Here is a 26,522-nt window from a genome sequence, read left to right as displayed (position 1 = left end):
AACATAAAAATATATATATTATTTCCACCATTATAAATCTCGATTGATTTTTCAAAGAAGTTTATTTCGTTTTGGAATTTAAATTCGAAAAAGTATAATACACATATTAAGTACAGTAAGTTGAATGCATCCATAAATTTACAATTAAAACATATATGTACAAGGTGCCACATTTATCCGCAATCCCAGTCAGCGTTCCGGTCACGAATCACGTCACGCTGATCTCCTCGTCACTGTCCGAATTGGAGTCGTCGTAGTCATCATAGTAGAGCTTCATGAACTCGGAGCCCGCTGGATGTTGCTGCTGTGCATGTTGCTGCTGTGCGTGTTGCTGCTGGGCATGTTGCTGCTGCTGCTGCTGGTGATGATGATGCAGTTGCGCAGCCGCGGCGGCGGCGGCCAGTTCCACCTCCCTCATGGCGCTGAAGTGCGGCGAGTGGTGCAACTGCTGCTGCAGTTGCTCGAACCTCCGCTGCTTGGCCTCCTGGATGCTGTTCTCCAGCTTGAACTTCAGGTCGGCCGCCACCAGTTGCTTCTGCATCTCGGCATTGATCTTGGCCTGAAACTCGGAGGCACTTACTCCCGGCGGCGAGGAGGCGGCGGATGAAACCGTGGGTGGTCCCGGAGTGGGCGTGGCTGCGGCCGATTGGTCGCCCATCTTGAGGCTGGTGAGGAGCGGAGGCGGCGAGCTGATCTGGAGGCCATAGCCCACCGAGGGCGAGCTCCTGCTGCTGGCCGACTGACTGGGTGACTTGGGCGTCACCGAGGCCGCTGGCGGCTCATCCTTGGCCACCGCTCCTGGGGGCGGGGGCGTGGCACTGCCATTGGGCGAGAGCAGGGAGGGCGAAAGGGGCGTCAGTGGGCGATCGCACTTGGCATCGCTCAGATCCGGATTGGGGTTGTTCTTGTTGGGCAGGGTTTGGTCGCGGGAACCGCCGCTGGCCAGGAGCTCCCGCTCCTTGGAGTTGCGCCACTTCATCCGCCTGTTTTGAAACCAAATTTTCACCTGCAAATGAAAAGGATAAATGGGTTTTAGAAAAAATCGCCGGATTTTTGCATTGAAATGGGTAAATTGAGACTGTCCAGAAGATGGAAAGCTGTCCGGAGCAGAAAAACGAGGATGCCGAAACCCCCAGACAGAGATATAGTATAGTTCTGGAACATTTGAGTGGTGAGGGTATCGAATTCCGCTTTTGGGAAAGCAAACTTCTGCCGGCCATCCGACAACAAACTTTTCTGTGGCAAATTGAATCTCGCCTGAGACCCATCCAGAAACCCATCCCCAATCGCATTTGGGGGCGGGTCGTGTGTGTGGGCGTGGCCGTGGACCGGGCAGAAGTTTGAACTGCACTGCCAGCGCCAGACGACGGGCATATCCATAATAAATGCAAATTAGAGACATTTACCCAAAGCGGCTACAAATTGATTAGAGGCCGCACAGTGGGATGAAAACGGGGAATTGAGAGTTATTGGTGTATTTGGTGGGATTTCATCCCAATTATTATGAAAGCATTTTGTAGAATTGTTTCATAGATTTAAAATTTACAACATTTTTTCGAGTATCTGTCTCTTTATTATAAAATTATGAATATTAAGTTATTTATTATAAATTTATCATTATATCGATGTTTTATTAGGATTTTAAAACCAAAAATACAAGTTGAAAACTAATTATAATTTATAATTAAGAGATTATTTACTTAAGAAAACATTTAGGTTAAAGGCTTTAATTAGATCTGTTCCTGGATTATATTAAATAAAGATGTTAATTAAAATAAAAATAAAAAAAAAAACCAAAAATATATTTTGTAGCATACTTTTAGACGCTCTTATAAATAATTTTAAAACTGTGGTAATTTTTTTTGTCCTTTGTTTATATTTCTGTTTTTCTGTGTTATTAGTAAAGATTTAAGCAACTCTGAGATTAAGGCCCCTTTAACGATCCATATTCAATAAGTATTTATGCATTCTCCTCACACGGTGCAGGCTGCAAAGTTGGTCCAGCAAAAATGCTGTAGGTCCTGTATCTCACTTCCGAGTATCCTTTCGCAGAGGGCTTAGCTCCCTGCAGTTGACAGGCTAGCCGAGACACTTGAAGCAGATTGCAGGACTCGCCGGGCGGCATCCTTGGCCCACCTCTCCATGAGCTGTTTTTGAGTTATTGTGTAGTCCTGGTTCTCCTGCCACTCCCGCTCCTCCCACTCCTTGCCAGCGGCACAGCAGGACATTCGCACTTTGTAGCCAAGCCCAACAATTTGCAACAATTTATGGGAGTCCCACACCCCGGCGGTAATTAGATTGTGACTTGATGTGAAATTTAAAGCAAATTGATGCGTGAAAAGGGGGAGGGCACCCTGACCAACCCCCTCAATTAGATTTAAGCATTGTCGTTTATAAATAACTAAGCAAATGAGTAAACAACGGCCACAAAAAGCCGCTGACATGTTGAACAACCGATTAACCGCAGAGATTCCTCGAAAACAACTCCCAGCGGCACGTGCCTGACTTTGGGCTCTTCGTATTGCTCTGCTGTTTCGCTTACTTCCGGTCATTGAGTTTTCCAGCGTCTATCGCAAAGAAAAGCGAGATTTTCCCGTTTCCACCATCTCGCCACCCCGCAAGCAATTGAAATAATAAGCTCAGGCGGCGATAAGATTAATGATTATGGGTCCAGCCCAGAGTCAGTCGAATAATTGGGGGGAAAAGGAAGCTCGGAACCCAAAACCCACCGTCGTCATGTCGTCATCGTCTGTTTCTGATGGAAATTAATTATAAAGCGTGCAATTTAGTGTGCCAAGGAGAGGCGTCTGGACATTTCCGTCCTCTGTTCTGCGAGCCTTATTTAATGAGCACGAAGCTAGAGGCTAACTTTGGACAAAACCAGTTCTAAAACCAAACAACTAACGGAAATTCCTCGATAAACAACTCGTTTCGGAAATTATAGAATTATGAACTGCACTCGATAGACCCCGAAAACGAGTCGAGTTTAGTTGTGTGTTGTGTTAGTCCGGCTTGTTAACAAATATTGGCCTTGTAACGAGTGCCCTACCCCTCGCGCTAAGCCTATAATTATTGTCTAGCGCAAAAATATTCGTTTTATTTTGCGCCTCTCATATAATAATTTAATTTATGCAAATATCCGTGGCGGCGACAAAAACTAAAATTCAATTGTTGTGAATAGTAATTAGCGGATGGCTTTGTTTGTGAAGCGAGGAGGTTAGTTAAATCGTGTGTTATATTGTATATTGGGAATAATCAAGGATAATGTTGTCGTGTCAACATATTAGTAGGTATTTCATAAAAGGATACAAAATAATGAATAAAATAATGCAAGTAACCGATTTGAAAATCATTTAAAATGTGCCTAATAGTATGCAGTAAAAATAAGATAATGGCATTTAAAAATGATGCATACTATTAGACACCTTATTTAAAATATTTGTACTAAAAATAACTATTTTCCCTATTATATCACCAGTTATAACAATTATTCCGATGCTTTTGGGCCACACTTAATCACACTTTCTCGAAATGAAGTTCTTAAGCACTCTCAGTTCGAACTCAGGGTAAACGTTTTGCCACTTTGTTAAAGACCCAACCCAATCTCTGCGCTTAGCTCTCCCCTCGAAGAAGTAGAGCCCATCCCATTGACAGTAAGCCGAAACGATAAGTAACATATTTTTCTGACACGATGCCAGCATAACGCGCATAGAATTTGTTTGAAGTTTTTATAAACCACCCAGAGGAGTCGGGTGGAAAGTGGGCTACAAATTGCCCCCCTTCCGAATCTGTTCCTCCTGCCCTCTCCATATTTTTTTTTGCCGAAAATTGACTTTGGGCAATGAGCCCAAGCTGTTGTTCTTGCGGGGGAGGATGGAGTGGAGTTCCAGTGCCGAGTCCTGACTCCGGCAACATATGTTAACTAATGAGGCTGGCTGCCGGGGGTGGACCTTATATATGTATCTGTATAGCCATCCCAGGGGCAGCCTGTCAACCCATTTCGAGACCCCGGATGTCATTCGATATGCTGCGTAATAGCGTATTAAATAGTCTGCTACTATTTGCGAACGTCATTCCGGCAGCAGTTGGCAGTGCGTTTTGGGTTACTGACCATCGGCCATTTGGAGTCCTCCTCTCGTCCTCCCCCTTTCTTGTGGTTATTGTTTCAGGAGCAGGATGCGAAGTGCTTGCAAAATACTTTGGCTTGTGGCCGGCGACCGTTTATTTAGCAATTTGTCAACAATTTATTTTGTAACCAAAGCTGCGAATGATGGTTTTTAATGTTTCCCAATCGTTTGGCGACGGGGGTTGCAAATTGGCAAATTGAAATGAAATTTGAGTTATGAACGGTTTTGGCTGGGCTTAAGTGTTCTTTGATTTGGGGAAGTATGAAATGATGGAGTATATTTTTATGTGTTTCAAGAACTTATATATATTATTCATAAATATCAACTAACACATTCTACGTTCCCAAACTGTTGTTATGGTGTCCTAAAAAAACAAAAGATCAAGCAAAAAATCCGGAATCTTATTGCTCTAACTATTAAGAATATTAAGATACATTTTACTGATTTAATTCTTTGAAATGTCCAAATATTTACGTAAAATCTAATCCAGTTCCCTTTGACATCCCACCACTAAACGGCGCTTAAAGGATAACAAGACCCATAAAAAGCAATGCAAACAGCGTAAAGACCAACTTATATCGAGCGCTAAATACTCTCGATTGCCATTCAGGGATTATTTATCGTGGAATTTGATTTAAAGCCCCTGGCTTCTGTCGCCACCGCGAAAAGAAATCGAAATTGCAAACCAAATAAAAGCAGAGGCCTGCACGCGTCTGCTGTGGGAATCCCCCCATAAATCCGGGCGAAAAAAAGCACAAAGACAATCCAGACGAAATGGAAAATAAAAATATTTATAACGTGAAAATGCCGGAGGAGAGCGGGGGAAATGGGTGGAAATTCCACAGTTGATTGCCAAGCGTTGGCGGGAATTTCCTTTATTCGAGCTGCGATTGTCCCCCGTTTTTCGACAAATCAAAAACAGACGAATTTGTTTTGGACACGACACTTAAAAAGTTGCTCTGCGCGAAGGAGAGGGTGGCCAGCCAGACACGTGTGTGCGGGGGTTGAAGTACCAGAATATCCTCGTACCTATATATACGCCCGATTCCTTGGGCCTTTGTGTATTGATTTAAAAATGCAAATCACATTTGGCCTCAAGATGTTTTCATTTCCGCCGCGTGATTTTGGCAGCCGCCTGCGGCCAACTTTGAGCTTTCCCCCTTTTCCCATTCTCCCGCCGGCTTTGTCTTCGGGTGTCATTAATGGCAATTAAATTTATAGCCAGCGGATTATGAGGCTGGTAACTGTCACTTGCAGTTCGCCTTGAAGAGGGCGTGACTGATGCAAGGAGTGTGCGTGATGGGCTTTATTTATGGGCATTCGTACTGAGTTCGTCACCCAGCCATAGAATAGAATATGTAATTCAAAGGAATGTGCAATGCAAAAAAGGGTACTTCTCTTTGATGTAGTGCTTAAAAATAATATATACAGTAGTCGAACCTACCTTATCTCTTAAAAGTTGGCTTGCTCATTTCTCTAACTCTTTTTTAAAACTAGGGAAGTAAAAAAGAGTTCTGAAGATACGAGTATTTTTCCTTGCAGCTATATATTAAATCTCTCTAATCTCTCTTATTTTTATCTAAACTTTCCTAATAATATTTTTTAGACACCCATATTCCCTTTAAATAGTATTTGTTTACAAAATTACCGGGGACCCAGATATTATGCACCAGACCTGCCAGCTCATAATGCATTCTAGATGAACATTTCACACTGATAGTACGATCTCCAGTCCATTAGTTAATTACTTTCAGAACGTGACATGCATTCCAAACTGGAGACAAACAAAAAAGCGCACCAGAACCGCCCATAAATCGCGCGGGCTGCAATAAACGCTGGCGGTTTTGGCTGCCAGCGATTTTTCGAGTGCGTTTGTAAAAATCGCAATAAACGTTGCAATGAACAACACTCGAAATGATGAATCACCTGGCCGGCATCATCAATGCAGCGTTTGGTTTGGCAAACCACAAGGCACGCGACACTGGACAAAGGATGCCCAAGGCCCACTCTTCTATCCAGAATTGCAGGGCAGTGCAGTGTGCTGTGTGCTGATATTTATGGCGGCCACTGTGCAGCAAAATGAACAACAAACGGCCGCAAAAAGTGCAGCAAAAGCAAGGATGGAGGCTCTTAAATCATGTTGCATACAACTAGGCGCAGTGCAATGCCCTCACACTCGAGCAGGATCACAAGGACCCACGCCCACACTCACACCCACCAACACCCACTCAACCTGTGTCACTCGAGTGTGAATATCCGCACTCGTTCATCACCCACTCCAGATGGGTGAAGGGACCCCAATCCCCGTATGTCCATCGTTAATGGAGCTCCCATCGCCGCCGGCTGGCCAACACTTTGTGTGTCCTTTGTCCCTTGTCCAGGGCCCAATTCGCCGTCCAGCATCCTGCAACCTGGGCCCAGAGTCTCCCTCGTCCAGCCACCGCAAGCTGGACACCCGCTGCGATTTGATTGCGAATTTTTCTGACATTTTTGCACATTTTTGCCGTAGCCACCAAGCTTTCTTTTGGCCTTTTTCCTCCACTGGGTTTTCCCGGCCTTTTGTTTTTCCATTTTCCTTACTCTCCATTTTCACACTTTGACAAACTGCATTTGATAAATGTTTTCAAGCGCTTCAATGGGAGATTTATAGCTGAAGTGAGGGTAATAATCATCAAATAATAGTTGAAGCCAATTTGAACTTGAACTTAAAGTGCCAAAAAATATTTAAATGACATAAAATTAACTAAATTTAGTTAACAATTTGAGTACTATTTATAATTAAGTAATAAAAAAATATTTTTGTTGATAGAGTTAATCAATTTTAAGTTAGCACTTGAAAGGTAAATAAATTGGCAAAATGTGTAGTATGGCAAACTAACTTAAAAAAATATTAAATTTGCTATAAAATTATTTAATAAATAATAATAATTTACTTCAAAGTGTAGGTAAACACCTTCATTCATAAAAATATAAAAAACTAAGCTTATAACCCAGGCGGGTACTGTGATCTATATAGAGCCCTGTGAACTCCATAAATCTAAAGCAAACTACTTGGCAAGCTAAGCTCAGTCACTGCTTAATCAATCACTTTAAAAATAACCATTACTTAACACCCATAGATCTTACAACTTATAGGCTGTATATATTATGCAATTTCCCTCTCGCGTTTTAGCAAATGAAATACTGAGGCATTCTAGTTGACGATGCCCCTTGCAGATGCGGAAATTATAAGATCATTAGGGCGTAAGTGATCGATCGAGCAACTGGGTCCTGAAAAGGGGCGTGACCTGGCCAATGAGTTGATGAATTCCCGAGTTTCCTGCAACTGGACACGCTTATTGTGCAATTATGAAATTTTTATGAATCATATGCCAGTGAAATGCGGCGAGAAGAACAAAAAAGAGCTGCACTAATTCGGCGTGACATTGTCAGTCGTCAGAGGCCTCATCATCAGCGTTTCGGGGTTGACTTTCCACTGTGATTGAGTTGTGATCGATTACATTGTGACAGCACCGAATTGGCCACGCAAATTTCTCGCAGCCATGTGAAAATTGGTCTGTCTGCGCAAAAGGTTCCTTTTTTTTTTGGCTTTACAAAAATTAATTTAATTATTGAAGCCCGTTGGGAAAGTCGGCGGCAATCAATGAAAATCGGCCGCCGTCTCAGCCGACATGAATTTCTTATAGCTCGTTATAATTTCATTATACCTCCACCTCGACCTCTCGGCCCTGTATATACGGCATTGTGTATATGGGAGCGCTTCTGGGATATGTATAAGAAAGCGACTGCGCATTTCAAGGAGCGACGCCGAGGGGAACCCCTCCCATTTTCCGGTTTTCTGCCATTTTCCGGTGCGCAGCCATTGCCGTAGAGCTTCCAGGGCGGAGTTTTGCCCGCCTTGTTGGCTTTTTCGGGGGCACTTTGTATTTATTTTTATATTTTTACTACTCTCCCGTCGCCCCTTGTCGTCTGCTTATTAAAGCTGATTCGAAAAGTTAGCCGAGCGAAATTTTCATAAGCGGTTGAATATAATTTTATAATGGCATAATTCTGAGCTCATTATGCTTATTGATTTTTGTTTTGTTTTCGTGAGCGGATTGTTTATGGATTGCTTACACCAAATTTACAGAGTTTAGTGGGCAAAGTTTGGGCTTTGTGAATATAGCACAGCGAAATGGGTTTAGAAAGGCTAATTGGGTGTATTTTGGGGGAAAGTTATGGAGAATTAGGGCGGGAAAACTATAATAAGCTGAGTATTTCTGAGATAAACACTTATTATTTCCTGATTGCTTGATATTTTCTTGTTTAATTTAAACAAATATAAAATACATACAAAAACAATATTGCAGACTTTTAGGCCCTATTTTGTTTTTATCGACACGAACAATTTTAGTTCTACGTTATGTCCATAAAAGCTTAAATACAAGTGCTATAAAGAAGTGATGCAATCTTTTTCCAAATAAGAAATAACAACTTGTTTATCTGAATTTAAAAACAAGAGATTATATTCTTGTTAATTTAAAAATATTGAAAAATACTATCCCTAATAGTAATTGTATGTAGGTTGAGTAAAAAGGGCTCCAAAAAGATTTTTACAAGGGGGCACCCGGATTTGAACCAGGGACCTGTCGATCTGCAGTCGAACGCTCTACCCCTGAGCTATGCCCCCAGTTGGAAGATACGAAACCAAGTTCTTTATATCAATGGATTATGCTAAGCCTTCTTATGTAAACTCTTTATATCATGATATCCTGATCTTATCTCACCTGAGAGTCCTTTAATCCCAGTCTCTCGGCCAGCTTCTTGCGATCCGGCTTGCTGATGTACTTCTGCTGCTGGAACCGCTTCTCCAGGCCCTTCCTCTGTGAGTCTGCAAGGGGAGGGCAACAATTAATTGGATCCCTCTGGGGTTTGGACTGGGTTGCCCCATCTACGCACCTGAGAAGACGGCACGTCGCATCATCCCACGGCGGGGCTTCCCACGAGTCGAGTGAGCCCAGGGGAATCCCTGGCCAGGCGGCAGGGGAAACACTTGGGCGCCAACTGCAGTTGTTGCAACGGGAGGGAGAAAGAGGAAATGCATTAGACCAAAACACTTGTTAATGGGCACAGCGGGGAGACCGCCGGATCTGGTTGGACATGTGTCACAGTTGGACAGCAATTAGGGGGCCTTACACTTGAAAATAGTATCTGGCATTTTGTGATTTTGGTTTTTATTAAAAAAAATAATACGTTTTTAAAGCAATTTTTAGAAACCAGAAAATATGTCACCATTATAAAATTCCCATTTTAAACAGTAATTCCATTTTCAAGAGACTTATGAAAATAATGTAAAAATTTTTGTCCCTTCTAAGGGGGGAAATTTTAGAAAACTTTCAATCCAAAAAGACATAGAAATCAAATTAAAAAAAAGATTTTTAATACTTATCTTAAAGAAATCTGTTTATTTTTTAACTATAAATGGAAAATATTTTTTTAAACATATATATTAAACTCAATTTAATAGGAGGCGACTTTGAGATATTTTATCTTTTGAATTTCTTTTAGAAATAATGTGGTTTGAATAGTGAAACCCATATCCCAAATTCCTGGACAGTCAATAGATATTTTTTGGAGTTTACATAGAAGCAACAAAACTCTTACCACTCATGTAGGGATTGCGACAGTGGGCCAGCAGCGAGTGGAGGTGCGGGTGGTTGAGGGTGTGCGGCAGGAAGGGCGTGGGACGGCTGGGCATGGGCTTGGCAATCACCGGCGGAGGAGGCGGTGGCGGCGGCGTCGGATGGCCATGACCTCCTCCTCCTCCTCCTGCAGATCCTCCCCCTGCTCCTCCGCCTCCCCCGGCGCCCAGCAGCTGCTTGTCTTGCGTTAATCTTCGACTGGCATTGTCCTCGTCGGCATTGGCATTGGGATTCGCCAGCTCGTGCGGTCGACCATCCTGGCCAGAACTGCCATTCCCATGGGCAGTTGCCCCGTGATTGTTGTCGCTATCACTAATTGTGCTGCCAGGTGACGACGACGAGGATGCGGTTTGCGGTTGACAACTATTGCCGGGATGCTGCTGATGTTGCTGCTGTGCATGTTGCTGCTGCTGCTGCTGCTGCGGCGGCAGTTGATGCGTTAGAAATGCGGGATGCGGAAAGTGGGCGTGCCCCGCCCCCGGATGGGGGTGATGGTGATGATGATGCGAGTGCGGATGAGGATGCGGATGGGCATGGTGGTGTCCTGGCACTGGCAGCGACTGGTGCTGCTGGTGGGGATTGGGATGCTGCTGCGGATGGTGTTGCTGATATTGATGCGAGTGCTGCTGCATGAAGTTCTGCTGCAGATAAGGCCATATATGCTGCGGTTGCATGAATTCTGCGGAGGAAGAGTGGCGAGGCCATTAGTGGTGAACGAGTCACTAAAGCGGGGAGGTAGCTCGGATTGTCGGTGTGTCCGAAAGTAAGCTGCCCAAAAAGGGGAAAAACACTTTAAAACTTAAAAAAGGAAAGCCAAAAAGCTTAAGTGTGAAATAACATTTACTTATATTTATAAAAGAAAAATCACTAAGGCTTGCAACCATTTTAGAAATCTTTAATAGGATCATGTAAGGTATTTTATAGTTTATTATGGGGAAATCAAATGAAACCCTTTATCTTTATAGTTATATCTACTAAAAGCAGTGATCGTTGTGATCATATTGAAAACAAGTTTCTAAAGAAATTCAAAATGTATAATTAAATTTATATATTAAATTTATAATAACACAAAAATATTAAATAATTTGATGAGTTGGTTTTTTACTCTATTACAATTTGCAGTTCAACAAACCTTTCTTATTGTAAAAGGACTTTTTTTTTTAAATTTACAGAGTAAAATATACAAAAGACTCTCCATAATTTACTTTCCATGCTCTAATTTAATCTCTTGCTTCTTATGCCAAAACCACTTTGAAGTGTCAGATTGTCAGCCTTGAAAAGCATCTGACAATGCCCCGAGACTTGGCTCATTCTCAAGGAATCGCTGGAGCGTGTTATGTGCTGTCTTGCCAATTTCCAGACAGGCGCCATAGCCCCCAGGACACCTCCCCCCCCCCCACACACACACACCCACACGCAGCCAGGCGCAGACAATGGAAAATGAAATCTGCTTTGAAGTGCCAGTGTGAAGTTGGCATAATTAAAGCAAACACAGGCACAAACTCCGGGATAAAGGACTCACACACCTTGAGAGCAAAGTTTGGCGCCTTTGATTCGGCAGAAGGATGTGCTATATACAGGATATCGGGGGATGGAAGCTCTCCTCCTGGGAGCCCTCTGTGTGTGGCTGCATTTCATTTTCTAATTAAACACCCCAAAAAGGCCGCCGCTTTCCCTGCTTTCTCCACCTCACGCACATCCCGACAGGCTGGCAGTTGCTGCAGGATATCCAGGATATGATTTTAATTCGATTAGAGAACTGAAACAATTAACGAATTAACGCCTCTTTAGTTTCGGCAAATGTGTGCGCGTTCAATTTGATGCTTTTCGACGTTTGTGGCCAACAGCTTTTTGCCTTTCCCTTGGCTTTTTCGGGGGCGCCCCGAACATTTCCATTTCTATATGAAAGGATGCCCCATTATCCTTGTGTGTGTGTGTGGCACACATGTGTGCCTAATGAGCGCACAAATTAAGTTATAATTGTTCGCTTTTGTTTGTTTTGCTCGTCGGCGGTCTACCGACTTTTCTGTATCTGCATCTGTGCTGCGAAAATGTGGCAAGTTTTTGGCCTTATTGGTTTATGGCCCTGCAAAAAAGTTAATTTGTGGCTTACTCTCAGGGAAAAAGCCATTTACATTTTGGGCAGAGAGTTTGGCAAGTGGATCATTGATTGGAATACGATGGCAATTAGTTGGCAGATTGTGGAGGAGGATAATCGGTAGAGAACGCAAAGTGGATATGATGGTGGGGTATTAAGACATTAAAAGTTATTTAGGAAATAAAAAATAATACATTTCATTATTATAAAATATAACTGAAGGTAAATATTATTCAGTTAACTAGGAGTAAATAAATTTAATTAAATCAATCGCTATCAATGACAACCATTACTATTGCAATATACATTTGTAATAACTCTAATAAATTCAGAACGTAATTTTTGCCACGCTTTAGCCATAAAAAACAGCACGATTTAACTCCAAAGATGGCTAATAAAATGTCATAAAAAATAGCCATAAAATACGGGAAATCGCAAAGTCCGGCCCACTCATTAATATGGAAAAGTAAACCGCGATGCCCTAATCACATGACAATTAAATCCCACAATCCCAGAGACTTAAGCGGAGAACAATGCTAAAAAACGGCCAAGGCAAAGCTGTTACATTGACTGATGGCCAATTGGTTCCGCCTACTTTTTGTGTCCCACACCCTGGACCGTTTCCACATCTATAGTATGCCACACATAGGGATTCTCATCCCCCGATGTAAGCAGCACGCGGCAGAGGATCTCTCGCCGTATATCCCCTTCAGATCCTGGCGGAAGTGCGGATGTGTTTTTGGCTGCGCCGAACTGGTTATGCGGCTTTGTTTCATAGGGGCTCTATCTCTCGGGCTCAATAATTTAAACATGATTAGGTCTGGTTGTGTTTTTACAGCCTGCCAGCTCAGCGGTGAAACGCCCCGAGGGCTTAGGCCGACGCACAATAAAATCACGGCGTAAAAACTAAGGCAACTGCGAAGTACCAGGACTTGGCGGCTCACTCCCCTCGCGAGGAGTCTGGAAACTTTCGGCAAGATTTGTTATTCTTTTGGCTTTTCATATTGCAATTGTATTCGGTATTTTGTTTTCGTTCGGCATTAGCCACGGCAAATTAATTGCCAAGCCTTTTTAATGGCATTCCTTGAGGCAGCCCGCGGCGGGAACCTAATTGGAAGAAACTATCTCAGGGGCTTAGGGCCACTTCAGAATTAGAATGGGCCGAGGTAATTACAAAATTGTGGAAGAAAGGTTTGAGAAATGAAAAGGTTGAAAAACGGTATAACTTTTTTTAGGCTTGTATTATTAAATTTTTAAACTATTAAAAAATAGAACATTGATGTATATTTTAAAGAATAAATAACGTTTAGAGTGAGAGCCTAAAAATGTTAAATATTAAATGTGGAAAATATTATACATTTAATGTAATCATTTTATTTTATAAATTATTATTTAGAATTTATTTCAAGAATGCTTAGAATATAATTGAATATAATTGAAAAATCAATTATCTCTTGTAGGCTAATAATAAATCTGACTTTATTAAAAATAAACCCCTCATTACACCATTAAACAAGAGATTAAAGAAACCTAATTATAATATGAAACTAGAAACATTAAGTAACTCGTAATCACCATGTTTAATTAATTTTAATGGAGCTTTAATAAAAATTAAATAATTTAGTATGTTTCTGAACAAAGAACACATGTGGCCATGTAAACTATAACCACAAGTAAGAAAATAAAATATAATAAAGACTAAGATAGTTAATCCAGTGGTACTTAAGAAGTCCCCCAGTTTTATAAGATACAATGTATCTTTGAATTAATATCTTACCATTCCTGACCCGGACTCCCTCCCGGGTGTCCCCCAGGATCGCGCTGACGCTGAACTTGAGGATGGGCTTGCTGTTGGTATCCTTGAGGATGGTGTTGCCCCCCGCCGGCAGGCTGGCCTCCTTGGGCTCCACCTTGGGCAATTTGATTGCCACGGGCTCGTCCACCTCGGCCAGTTCGTCCAGCTCCAGCTCCTCGTCCAGGTCCATGTGCGGCTCCTCGCCCTCGACACTGCCGATATCGGCCACAATATCATCCGCCGACGAGGAACCATCGTCCTCGTCCATCTCCATCTCGATGCTGTCCACACTCTCGGCACGTAACTCGCGGCACTTATCACACTTGTAGCCGCGTAGCTTGGAGCAGCCGCAGGACTCGGCGGAGGGCTGATCCGCAGGATCCACCGCGGGATCCGCGCCCGAACGTCGCGAGAGGAGCATCTCGCTCAGGCTGGACTTTAGCTGGCTTTCCGTGTAGGTCTGCTGGGCGTGCAGGAGACTGTCCACGAGGAAGGCCGTCGACATAACGTGGTGGAGCCTGGCTGCTCTATATTTTATCCCGTAATCAGCGCCCTCCGTATCCGAGTTATATTCAGAGGGTTTTCCCGCCAGTTGTCGCGTTCGCGTCGAGTGCTCAAATCGAACTGAAAGCGGAGGCCCAGATATCCTGGCAGGCGCAGGACGCAGGATGCAGCATCCCAGGGATTGCGAATTTCAGGGGTTGCTCGCCGTTGGTTGGTCCGCTTCTCCTGCCCAGTAGAAGAGTCGTCTGCGTGGCACGTGATGCTTCGTCCTTATGTATATCCTGCTCTCTCTCTTGCTCCTTCGCTCTCTCCCTGGGGTTGTGTGTGTGTGTGAGTGGAGTGTCCTGTTTAGCCTTTGCCTGCGCGTTATTGTTGTACGCTTTTTATTTGATTTTATTTGTGTGAAAACAATAAAAATTTAATTTTCTTGTTTTGCTGCCTTTGCCACTCGCTGCCTTGAACTGAATTTCCCCGATCTTATTAGATTTGTGCTGCTATTCCACGGTGGCGCACAGTGGGTCAAGTTCAGTGTGAATATATTTGAGGGCTTTAGATAATGTTATAATATATTGGATATATAAATTATTTAAAAACCCTTTTAAAAGTAAAAAATAACTGTAAATCTTGTTTAAAAATTTACCTTAGTTCAATTAACATTTTTTAATTGCCCAAAATTTTTCAGACTTGAATACAAAGTTCGGTTTTGATGCTTTTTTTGATCCCACTTACCAAAATGATTTTTAATAATAACAAATAATATTTATAAATAGTTGGCGACTTAAAGAATCGTTAACTTTTTCAATTAGAGTTAATGTTTAGCCTAATATCGCACTTGTGACGCTATAATTCCCAACTGGTTTAAGCTGCTTCTTGCTGTGCAATTTTTTATCGCTGTATGAGTAAATTAATATTTCAAAATATAAATACAATTAATTCGATGTATATTATAATGCAAGTAAATCAACACAAGTAAAGTTAGAAAAAATGCAAGAAATAAGCCTTACAACTCATCTGGACCTCTCCATCCATAAACTTTTGAATTTGTGCGGGCAATTTGTTGCAGGCAACGTCGGCGTGGACAAAAAGAAATGCCCGGCGAGCGGCCAAGGAGTCAGTAGATTAACTTTTATTATGACCGCAAATTAGTTGTCCTCGTTGATGACGACAATCGAGTTTATCGACAATGATGACTTATTTACTCTGGCTCGCTAGCGTGGTAAATGCGAAAATGGCTGAGCATCGCAGCGCAGCGGTTATGTAAGCTTAGCAGCTAGATGAAGCCAGGATGTGTGTGTCCTTTTGGCCTCTATTGTGTGCCATACGCCGCCCAGAAGGCGAGAGAGAGAACAGAACAGCAACCCTTGTGGCCGTGCGGGGTTCCAAGGAGTCCTCCCCGCCGAGGAGGGCGTGGCCTCACTCGAATTGGAAAGCCATCAGGCGATGAAAGGAGGAGAAGTGCCCTCGACAATAGGAAGAAGTACAAGGATAACAAAGGCCCCAGCTCGGATTGTTTTGCGCTGCCATTTGTGGCTTTTTGCTTTCATATGGAGCACGCCTCAAAGGATTACCCCCGTATCCGTATCCGCAGCGCCAGGACCTCGACTGCCTCTGCTTCTGCGGCGGCTTCTGCCTTTCTGCTGGCAGCGAGTACATAAAACATGCTCATATAAGCGTATAAATATGTGATAATAATGATTAAAAGTTCTCATCATGCCATCATCATTTATGCAAAGGATTCCGCTGGCCTGTGTGTGTGTGTGTGTGTGTGTGCTGAAGAGTCCTTACATTTTTATTTGCCACCGACACATGGCAGCTGGGAGCTGAGTATTTTCCATTTTCTACAATATTATCCCGGCTCCTCGGGAAAATGGCTCTCTCTTAGTCGCTATCTCCATCTCTTTTTGTAGTCGCCATAATATGAGGACAATTATTTGATAAGTGGGTTGAATGTGCAGCAGTCGTCCCCCGCTTTTCCAGCTCCTGCTCAGACTCGGATTCGGATACGGATTCCATCTGCCATTGTCATGGCACTGCCGCTGCTGCTTTTTGACAAATGAAAGGGGTCACCGAAACACTGGCTTTTGTCGGCAGCCCCCAAAAAATATATATCCTTATCCAGCCTTCCCCTTCCCCTTACCCCGCTTTGTGCGGGGGGGGAGGTGTTAAGGACAAACTTTTAATTGTTTTTCAGAGTGTTGCCATGGTCTGAGTTTATTTTCGTTTTATTTTTTTAATTTGTTTGCTGAATTGGAAATATGTAAATGATGTTGTTGGGTCTGCACTGGGGATTATTGTGCTGTTAACGTTTGGCTTTTTGGCAGGGCTTTGTGGGTTTATTCTTGCAATACAGTACAATATGGATGATGGATGTGGAGGGACTGTTTTATCTCTGAAGGAATAGATCAAATTGGATAGGTTTATTTGTATATTAATTTAAATCTGAGCATAAAACAAAAATTGTAATACTAAAAACATAGAAAAATCCCTTGGGCTTGCCTAAAAGAGTGCAATGAAAAAGAGCACGTATTTAAAAGATATGGTTGCATACTTTTTGACAGCTTTGTATTTTATTTCAAAACCCTGTAGATTTGATAGAACTGTAGAGATCAAAGTGAACTAAATCCCTGAGCTTTTGTGAAATAATAGATCGATCTCTTTTCCCTGATACATTTAACCTACAATCTCTTTCAAGTAAAGATAACAAGCATTTGGGCATTTCACAAACAGAAGTGGATGCGTCTGCCCATCATAATGATAATAATATCAAAGCTTATTAAATATCCCCAACTGCTTTATCAAAGCCTGAAGCTTCTGACAACTCAACTTACTTCCTTAGCGAAACTCGCTTTGCCCAATCTGCCAAAAATACCCTTGCAGGTAAATTCAGTTGGCCAAATTCAAAGACTTCCTTCTGTCATCGCTGCCACATGCCACTCCAGTGCGAACAAACAACTTGGTGGCTCTTCGGGGCAAAATACTCGCATGTGGAATCGAATGCCGCTGACAGCCGCATCATTATATGGATATCATTATCGTGTATCGTCTGCAGAGCAGTGGCAGTACGAGGAAAAAAAGGTGAAATGTCACAAGATGCTGCTAGATGGCTGGGGTATAAATGGGTGGTTGAGTGGTTGGTTGGTCGGACTCCTGGTGGGGGGCGTGGTTGGGCAATATAATAAAGCGCAAACATTTATACACGACACTCGATGCGAAGGACGATATAGAAAAAGCATTCCAGCCAAGTTAACTGTCGATATCAGCTGCTGCCATGGCCATGTCCCCACCACGCCCATTCCACCCACGCCTCCCCCGCTCCGCCGCCCATGAAATGAATGCGAATTCTGTTTGCCATCGATTTTCAGGACAACGTTTATTATTTTTATTATATTCGCCGGCAACTAGAGAAGCCCGAGCTGAATTCTCGGGGTGGCTGCGAAATTATGGGCTTTTCATAACGTTAACAGTCGCATAAATACGCTCTTTGTGTCAGCCAAGTAGAAAAAATGCGATAAAAGATTATAAAGTGTGTGTTGTCGTTGGCTTTTGCTGCCCAGTGGGTTGGTTGGTTGGCTTGGTTGGCTTGGTTGGCTGGCCTGGTCCCTTCAGGGTTCGGAGTTCGTTCTCGTTCTCGTCCTGCCGGCGACATCTGTTTCCGACATCTTTTAATAAAATTTTCATCTTTATTACAAAACGATTGTTTTATGCGCCACGCCCCCTGGCCGCCGCACACTGCCCCTCTAGTCCTGCGGATCCCCGAACTTCAACTTGAACTTGGACTAGACGACGTGTCCTGCTGGCGGAAGTCCTTCAGCGAAGTCGCGAAAGGAAGTAATTAGAATGAAGCGATTTTTAGTTGCCAAGTTTTTCGCCCCCCACTTTGATTATTTTTCATTTTTATTTTCATTTACCGAAAGTTTTCATGCTACTCCATGACTTCATGACGCGCCGCCAAACAGTTTATGAAAATATTCTGCATTCTTTATTTTATGACTTTATTTCACTTAATTTCATCGCTCGCCGTGTGTTTTTTGACCCATTCATGATTGTATGGAAATAATTGCCAACTTTATTGGTTAATTTATGAAATTTACACATTTAATGGGTGTGTGTGAGAGTGGTGGCTTGGCGGTAGTGTTGTGGTTTTGCGGTGGCTCGCATATTTATTTGTGTTTTTGGACCATGTGGTTGGAAAGTGGCGTTCAGTTGAGTGGTTGTTAAGTGGGCCTAGTTAGGTGTGTAAGTACGTGGCAAAAGCTAATTAAAGTGTGGCGTTAATTGCTGCTAAAAGGCTACTGTTAATTATTTATTAAAAATTAAAGATATTTTATTTTTATTTATAAGATAATCATTTTTGTTAGCTATGATTTCTTTTAAAGTTTTTCAACTTTTTATAACGACAATTCCTTGCAGCTCGTGACCCCTGCTAACGTACTCTTCCCGCTTTTCACCATAAAAACCAAAGGAAATATTATTTTTTACATTTTTTTCGCTGAACTTGGTGGATTTTTGATGTACGCATGAGGGCGCCGATTAAGCCAACTGGAAAATTCGCACATCCTCTGCTCAGCCCTGACCCCTTGATTTCCCCAAGCCCTGAATTTCACAAGAATTGCAGCAGCAAAAAATAAATAAACATAGCTTTAAAAAATCAGCTACACAGAGCTGCATAATTTTTCCGGAGAGCAGAGAAACCGAGTGATGGCAATTAATATTTTTTATTGCATACAAATTGCATAATTAGTCAAAACTAAATGACAGGACACACAAGGCACACAGACCCAGAGATGCAAAGGACAATCATAATAGCAATAAAGGAGCAAAAGGGTAGCAGACAACAAATATGTTGTTGTGATTAATAAAATTACAAGAAGGGAGTCGGGGAGCTGGAGATAAAGGATAGCTGGAAACAACGAATTTTGACAGCTCGAAACAATAATAACAGAAGCAGGCCCACAGGACTCGCAGGGGGTTGAAAAACCCTAGATCCCCTGCCAAAAAAGGATCATCACTTGACGCTGCGGCCAAGGAGGTAGGATGGAAAAGGGACGAGATTCGCTACAACGTGTGAAAGCAGCAAAAGGACATTCGGCGGCTACTTGACTCGAGTCCTTCGCGCGAGGAGCCGAGTCCTTGCAAGGAGATTTTTAATTAATTTTCATGTCTCACTGAGTTATGTGACTCTCTGTGGGCACCGATTTCAGCTACTCAGCCAAACGGAAGTAAGTTGGCAATTTATTGTCACATTAGATCGCAGGATCGGGAGTAATTAGTCAACCAAATTTACACGAAATTTATTGATGTCAAGGGAAGAAAACTTAAGGCGCTCGGAGTTTCTCAAGGGGTCTACCCATTAAGGGGAATGCTAATAAAGATCATTACTAAAACAAAAAATTAGTAAAAAAAAATGTAAAACTTTGGTTCTTGAAATTAGTTTCAAAATGTTATTATCACTAATTCCTTTATGTTTTTTCCTATATTTTAGCCTTTGTATTTTCTTTCAATAATATCCAGTATACATTGTAATCGTATCTTATCCCTAGTGATATATATTCTATAATATATTGTTATACACTAAATACTTAAACACATTTCTTTATATATTTTTCTTCACTTCGGCTTAAGTACCATCTATCAATTCTGTGGATACCTAATGCCCTTATATTAAACTTTCCCCTTCTTCAGGGGTTAATCCTATCATGGGAAGCACTTCATAACACCCAACCAAAACTACTTTTGTTTTATTCCCAATCTGATGGATCGTCCTGCCAAATCAGTGTCACCCAATTGGCAAGTTCTGAGTCCTCCATTCGCGTGATCTCATAACAAGTTGTCAGGGCTAATTAGAGAGTTTCGCCAGCTGACGCCACCGAATGCCACCCTATATAAGACCTACTCCCCAACCCCGGAAGTGGCATCAATGTAACGCCTAGTTAGGCAACAGATTGCGCTGAAATGTATGCAAAGGTTGGAAAATCAAACCACCACCACCGAAAAAGGACAAAGGGATGCCCGGTAATTTAGACACGCTGCTAAATTAGCGAAAGGGTGACCCCGTTCTATAAATATCGAGGCAGATATATAGGGTATATGGGCTATATGGGGGGATTAGCCGCGGGGATCGCAATTGGATAATGAAAATAAAATTAGTTTTGGTCACGTGCTTAGGGAAATATGAAATGATGCCTTATGATTATTTATGAAACAAAGAAGGAAGGCCTTTAGCGCCTGGATGGGCCATTTCTAACTGAAGAAACCAGGGGAAATAATCACAAAAAACCGAAAGCCAATTCAATTAACTTGGCTGCCAGTGCATTTGAAGCCGATGAGTGAAGGCCTGCGGCCGGAGGCACTACATTTTTAATTAATCCAGAGTCCAGAGTCCGGAGTCCAAAGAGTTCCTCTGCCTGTGCCGTGAAATGCTGCTACTTTTTAGCAAATCCATTGGATGCATTCCTGATGGACATCCGGCTTCTGTTTCTGACCCGGCCAGCACGGCCAACAGCCACCAGCCAATTTCTGCATTTGCCAGGCTTTGGCATTTTTGGTTTTTGCTCACTCGTCACAGGTTTTTGATTGCACAATTTAATTTTCATTTTCCCAACTCTTTTTTACCGGCCTCCTCTATGTTTGCCATGGGTTGAAATTATTATTTACATTTATGCAAAATAAATGCGGCCTGCATTTTTGTCTTTATTTGCCTCCAGTTGATTGACATTTGCAGTCTGTTGGGATGGCCACATCTAAGGGTTGCAGTTTCTGTAATTAAGGAATCATATTTTTTGTTTGTTTAGTTTGCGGTGGGTTGGAAAATTCTGAGAATTTAATTATCAAACAGGGATTAGACATCTTGAAGGTCAGAAAAATGGTAAAATAAAAGTAAATAGAACGTATAGCTTATTTAAATTTCTCGGCTAGTTTTCTTAGTGTCTTTTATTATTTCTCTCATCCCATCGCCACACATAATGTGCCTCTTATGTCTGGTATGCTTCTATATGTACTGTCGTACGCATGCCAACAGGTCAATCGCACAGTTCAATTAAGACTAGTTAAATATGCCTCAAGAACCAGGGGCGCAGCGGGGGTAAAAATGTCTAAAAAGGGCACAAAACATTATCAACCTAAAATGTCATATACATTAATGAGAAATTAATTTAAAAAATATTTTATACATGTTTTCTTTTTTTGCTCCTACGTCAATCAAAGTACCCTAAAACCGCTCCTGACTTTGCGAAAAGAAATCTGAAATTGAGTAAACTAAGGGCCATAGCCTCTCCCCACAATTCTCATGCCATTTAGTCGAATTCGAGTCTTTGTGCGTGGACATCCAGATGATAAAATTCCTGAAAATATAAATTCAATTAAAATATACAATTAAAATAAGCCAGTAAAAGACTTTCTGGGTATATATAGCCATTAATCAAAAACAGTGACAGACACAGAATTAATCATAAAAAACTATTGCATAATAATTAAGCAACATAATTAAATAGCAGGCAATGAGCCAGTTAATCGGCGCAATTGCAGGCCAGGACCTGCTGGGGGTAAGTGAAGTACGTATATATCGATCAAACTGAATGACATTTGATTGAGTAAGGTTCGGCGAAAAAGTGCAATAAATTGAACGAGCTTTGCCGCAATTTGTTGACCCTTAACCGAGCGTAAGTGAACCGAGGTCAGCGGACCCACCGACCTGAAGGTAAATGGCTCTACGGCTTGGTGTCTGCTTTATCGCACACTGCAATCACCTCAATGCCTGACGTCATATCAAACCAGTTTTAATAAATGTAAATGTTTTATTTTAAGACCATTTGTAGTTAGTTTACAGTTGGATCAATTAAACTGTGTGTGAAGAGGAGCTTTCCGCAACGCGACCGTAGTAAAAACCCCCCTGCATAAACTATTATTATTATTCGAATAGCCGATGCAAGATTAGTAGCCTTGTCAGTAATTGGTAATTGCAGTGGAAATCTTGTTGGAAATTAATGGGAAGGCAACGCAAAGGTGGGGCAATCGAGGGAAGCCTTGTTTTGCTTTGTAGATCATCTATCAATCTGTAAAGAGGCGGGATTTCTATGTAGAAAATTGATAGCTGATAGTAACATAACAACAACTAATAACTATTACATCATTACAAGAAGGTAATAGTTTTTTAAAAATTAAACTTAATATTTAAATTATTAGGAAAATTGTATTTATAATGCCTATCTTCATAAGTTATATATTATATTATTATGTCTTCCTAAAAGTATGCAGAACTTTATTTAGCTTTAACATAGCCTAATTATGCTACTAGCAGCGCTATGTTAAGTTAGAAAATATATTTTGTGTTGTGCAGTGTTAAATGTTATATTATAGTTTAGCCGAGTTTTCAAAATATTTAATTAAAAAAATATTAATGCCCAATTGCAATTAATTTTCCCTTTGCCCTTTTCCCTGCAATACCATTTCCAATTAAGCCGCAATTAATACCCAAGCCATACGAACTCAATCGAGAAATCCTCAAAGATGCAAAGCATTTTCCCCGAATTAAGTCTGCGGGTAATTATTTCCACTTCAACGCCTCCAACAGCAGGGCGAAAACTTTTCATTTTCTTGGCCATCATAAAGAGATTTGTCTGCTGGGGCTGACTTACCAACGCTTTCGAGCCCCGATTGCGCAGAACCCTGCAGGCTTGTCCTTCAGGCGGTAATTGAAAGCGAGAAAAATACAAAAAGTTGGCCAATTGGCTAGATGGGCTAGCGCTAGCTCCTCGGACCCCTTCTAGGCCAGTCGTCTGTGAATTATGGCCCTTGGAGGGCAGCGTTTGGTAAGCCCGCTAACACCGCTTACCGGAGAGTAGTTGAATAATGGATTTTTAAAATTTCTGCACTTCACGTCATATTTTTGGCAATAAGTTTATGGCCATAAGCAGTCAGCACTGCGTATATCATATATTGTTTTAGCTAGGTCGTACCGAGTATTTCAGGGGTATGGCTCGTGCTGTCTGATTTCCGATTCGCTTGGCAATGAGATGCCGTCTGATCTTCTCAATCTTTCTGGCTGGGTTTTTGGGCTGGGGATTTATAGTAACCCCTTGAGACCTGTTTTCGTTTTCGTTCAGGTGAATCAACTCTCGATGTGAAGGATGGTCACACCCTCTTCAAAGGCACAGCACTATTAAGGCGATCAAAATATGTCTCAGGTTCAAAGTTCGTGTTATTCCAGACGTCGTTTGTTGATCTTCGAGTGCGATATCCACATAGATCCAGGCCCTTACCCCTGTTTGACCAACAATTAAGGCCGAGTGTCTGACAAACAAATTAAAAAGTTTGCGCGATATCATGGGAAAGGGCCTATCCAAGATTGAGGCTTGGCTGTGTTAAAGTGCGGGGAATTACAAGTTAATATATTGTTCAAAGCGTAACGTTTGCCAGCTCGTTAACTATTTGGTGAGAATGGGTTTCTGTAGTTCTAAGGAAGCAAATCCAGACAGATTTTCCCCTAACCACCTGTAATCAGAAATATCAGTGTAGTGTTAAGGGTGGAAGCCGGACCTTCTATATTAGCAAGCCATAAAATGGGTAATGACAAACACAAAAACCACTAAACCTGTGGCTTTAATAGATGTGATATAGGCGATGATCAATATCAATATTAGCTCATAAATATTTCACACAATACCGCACCTTTAATATATTTAAGTTCCTTAAAAGTCATAAAAATTTATAACTAAGTGAAAATTAATAAGAACTTCTTTAAAATGGCAAAGTTAAAACCTTTCTGTATTGGTATAAAACGATTTCTTAAGCGGATTTTCTGGAATATCTTATAAGCATACAGAACATTTTCTGATAATATTTATTATTTTTAAAGCGAATTTACACATTTTATAATCATATGTAGTTTGTTTTTAACACTTGATCGATTTATTTGTACATTTCCACCTTGTTTTGGCACTTTAGTTTGATCTCAGTATAACACAATTACTTTAAGGGGATTTCCTGGAATATTATCGTATACGTTATAAGCATGCAGAACATTTATATCTGATAATATTTATTCCTTCTCACCGATTTCACACATTTAATAAGCATCTGCAGTTTGTTTTTAACACTCGGTTGTTTTATTTGTCTAAAACCTTTTTTTGGCAGTTTTTGGTTTTTGATCTCAGTACCAAGTGCCGAACATGATCATGCAGTTAAGATCTTTGTCGCAGGCCACTTAAATCGAACGTGCCGTTAACTAATCACCCATTTAAACTCCGGCCTCTGGCAAACTTGAACTTGCGATGAGTGGACATTAGTGGCCTCTGTAAAAACGAGGGAATGACTTGAGTCGTTGAAAAGGTAAATTCCTCTTGCATTCAAGTGGAGCGTCCGCCGAGGCAGTTTGAATACTTTTAATGTCCCCCGTGGCCTTTTCCGCAAAACGCTGGCAATTATAATTATAAACAATATAAATTAAAATTTTGGTCGTCCCAAAACGACCACAACTTGTCCCCATAACATGTGTCGTCGCGGTCTTAACTTATTGTTGTCAAATGTAAAGTAAACATTTTATTTGTGCTTTAGTTCGGGTTTCACAACTGCAATTAAGTCGTTCTTGTCCACTGCAACCTTCAGTGCTGGCCGTACTGTATGTTAGATTAAGGTCTTTTGGGCCAAGAAATAACTGCAGCGGCATCCTTGGCCGATAACTGGGTAACTGTGTCAGTTGTAAGCCGCGCGAATTTCAGTTTCACTCATTTCCGACTACCGCGTTTACCCAGCACTTCAGTCTTTTCGAGTGGTCTCGGGCTTTGACCCATCTGAACTGCGGGAAAACTTCCTTTGTGGCGGCGAATGGTTCCACAAAAGACCAGTTTCCGGTGTCGGACATGCCACTTAATGTGCTGAAATCTAAAGTAAGCAACAGCGCTGACATCTAGAATCATCGATCATCACTTAAGCCGAAGCCACCCCAATGCAATATGTAGATTTACTAGTATTCCATGCTAATTACCCTTTGGTATTTTACACTGTTTATAGCTATAAGAAAGTTATGATCGATTTAGCTAGTTGAAGTCCTTCATTCCATTGAATTTATGGCCAACTGCTGGGCCGTAAAAGCAACCTCTGTCTACATGAGGGTACGGGTATCTAATTGAAGAGTTCAGATCCCGTCAGGTGAGATCAACAAAAGGTATTACTATTGCCATTCCCATGACGTCAGTGCGTGATCGCAGATATGTATTTGTTAAATCGTTCTGAAAAGCTGTCTAGAGCGGGCAGTCGAGCCCCATATCTGTTTACTGGGCTGTTTAGTTAGACACATAAAAACAATTGCGCCGGCTGGAAAATTTTCCACTTCGGTTTATGGCAAACGGGGAGTTTTCACAACCATCGCCTTCAAGGTGGATAATTTGGGGTTTATTATTTGTAATTGATAAAGCTTGGGTTTCAATGGGATCATTCACCCGAAATTAGCCTTGGTTTTATCGCCAATGCACAGAAAGAAATTTCGGTATAACTTGAAAATGAGCAGTGGGCAAGTTCATAACAAATTTAAAAAAAAAACTAAATACGTTTCCTAGAATGTTTGTAAAATCAACGTAAAATTTAAATAAATAAAATGAGTAGTTCTTATATCCATTTGTTAATATTCAATTATTTAAAAGTATATGGATTTATTTCTATAATTATTGAAATACATTTTATGTAGGTTAAATTGTTTGTTTAAAATACTTAATATTTATTTGGCCTACTTTAATCTAAAATTTAAATCACTATATTTTTTATAAAACCAAATATTTAAAGACAGCTTTTTCCCCAGTGCACCTAAAATCCTGAGTAAAAGGCACCTCTTTCCAAGCCGTCGCCTCGCATATCCCTCAGAAAAACCCCAAAAGTCGGAAATACTAAGGAAGCTATAAAACGGCTTCAAGATCACTTAGCTAGAACCACCGAAGGCGATAAAAGCGAGCAAATAATAAGTAAAAACGGCCGACAAGAGAGGTAACCCAAGGTACAGGTGACTCAGCATAAAGGCGAAAAACCCCCGGCTCCAATCGGGCCAATTACCTGTTGAGGAAAGGAAAAACTCAACACGGGGAGAAACTCACCTCGGGCACGAGCATGCGTCTGAGCCAATTGCCAAATTTCTGTAAAGCTCTGTTACCTTTAAGTCTAAACGGCGGCTAGGATTGCGGCACTCCGGTTAGCACGAGAGTATCTCGCAGATACACAGATACAGATACAGGCGCAGAGCTGAGCGATCGGCTCGGCTTGCAAGGCACTCGTACTTAGTCGGCGATCGCTGCCGAAGTCGTCTCAAGTCTGGGGTTTTAAACAAAAACGTC

General features: G+C 41.6%; 1 protein-coding gene and 1 non-coding gene across 2 annotated transcripts; both read right to left on the bottom strand.

The window, feature by feature from the left end:
• Window positions 1–159: 159 nt before the first annotated feature.
• Window positions 160–14,293, bottom strand: LOC108034599 (atrophin-1). The gene is made up of 5 exons (XM_017109532.3): window positions 13,684–14,293; window positions 9,771–10,487; window positions 9,066–9,170; window positions 8,894–8,997; window positions 160–1,006 (listed from the first exon to the last, which is right to left on the bottom strand). Exons 1-5 carry the CDS (start codon window positions 14,204–14,206, stop codon window positions 209–211), a joined length of 2,247 nt encoding a protein of 748 aa, XP_016965021.1. The 5' UTR covers window positions 14,207–14,293; the 3' UTR covers window positions 160–208.
• Trnac-gca (transfer RNA cysteine (anticodon GCA)) lies at window positions 8,725–8,796 on the bottom strand. Its single transcript has one exon. It is a non-coding gene; the product is annotated as a tRNA-Cys (tRNA).
• Window positions 14,294–26,522: the final 12,229 nt, after the last annotated feature.

The sequence above is a fragment of the Drosophila biarmipes genome, chromosome 3L (genome assembly GCF_025231255.1).
Source record: "Drosophila biarmipes strain raj3 chromosome 3L, RU_DBia_V1.1, whole genome shotgun sequence".
Taxonomy (NCBI): Eukaryota; Metazoa; Arthropoda; class Insecta; order Diptera; family Drosophilidae; genus Drosophila; species Drosophila biarmipes.
This window is presented reverse-complemented; position numbering and strand designations above follow the sequence as displayed.

Coding starts and splice junctions, on each gene's coding strand:
- LOC108034599 (XM_017109532.3), bottom strand. CDS start 14,206: ATGTCGACGGCCTTCCTCGTGGACAGTCTCCTGCACGCCCAGCAGACC. Junction 9,171..9,770: donor TCGCAATCCCTACATGAGTG/GTAAGAGTTTTG, acceptor CAACAACTGCAG/TTGGCGCCCAAGTGTTTCCC. Junction 1,007..8,893: donor TGGGATTAAAGGACTCTCAG/GTGAGATAAGAT, acceptor TTTCATTTGCAG/GTGAAAATTTGGTTTCAAAA.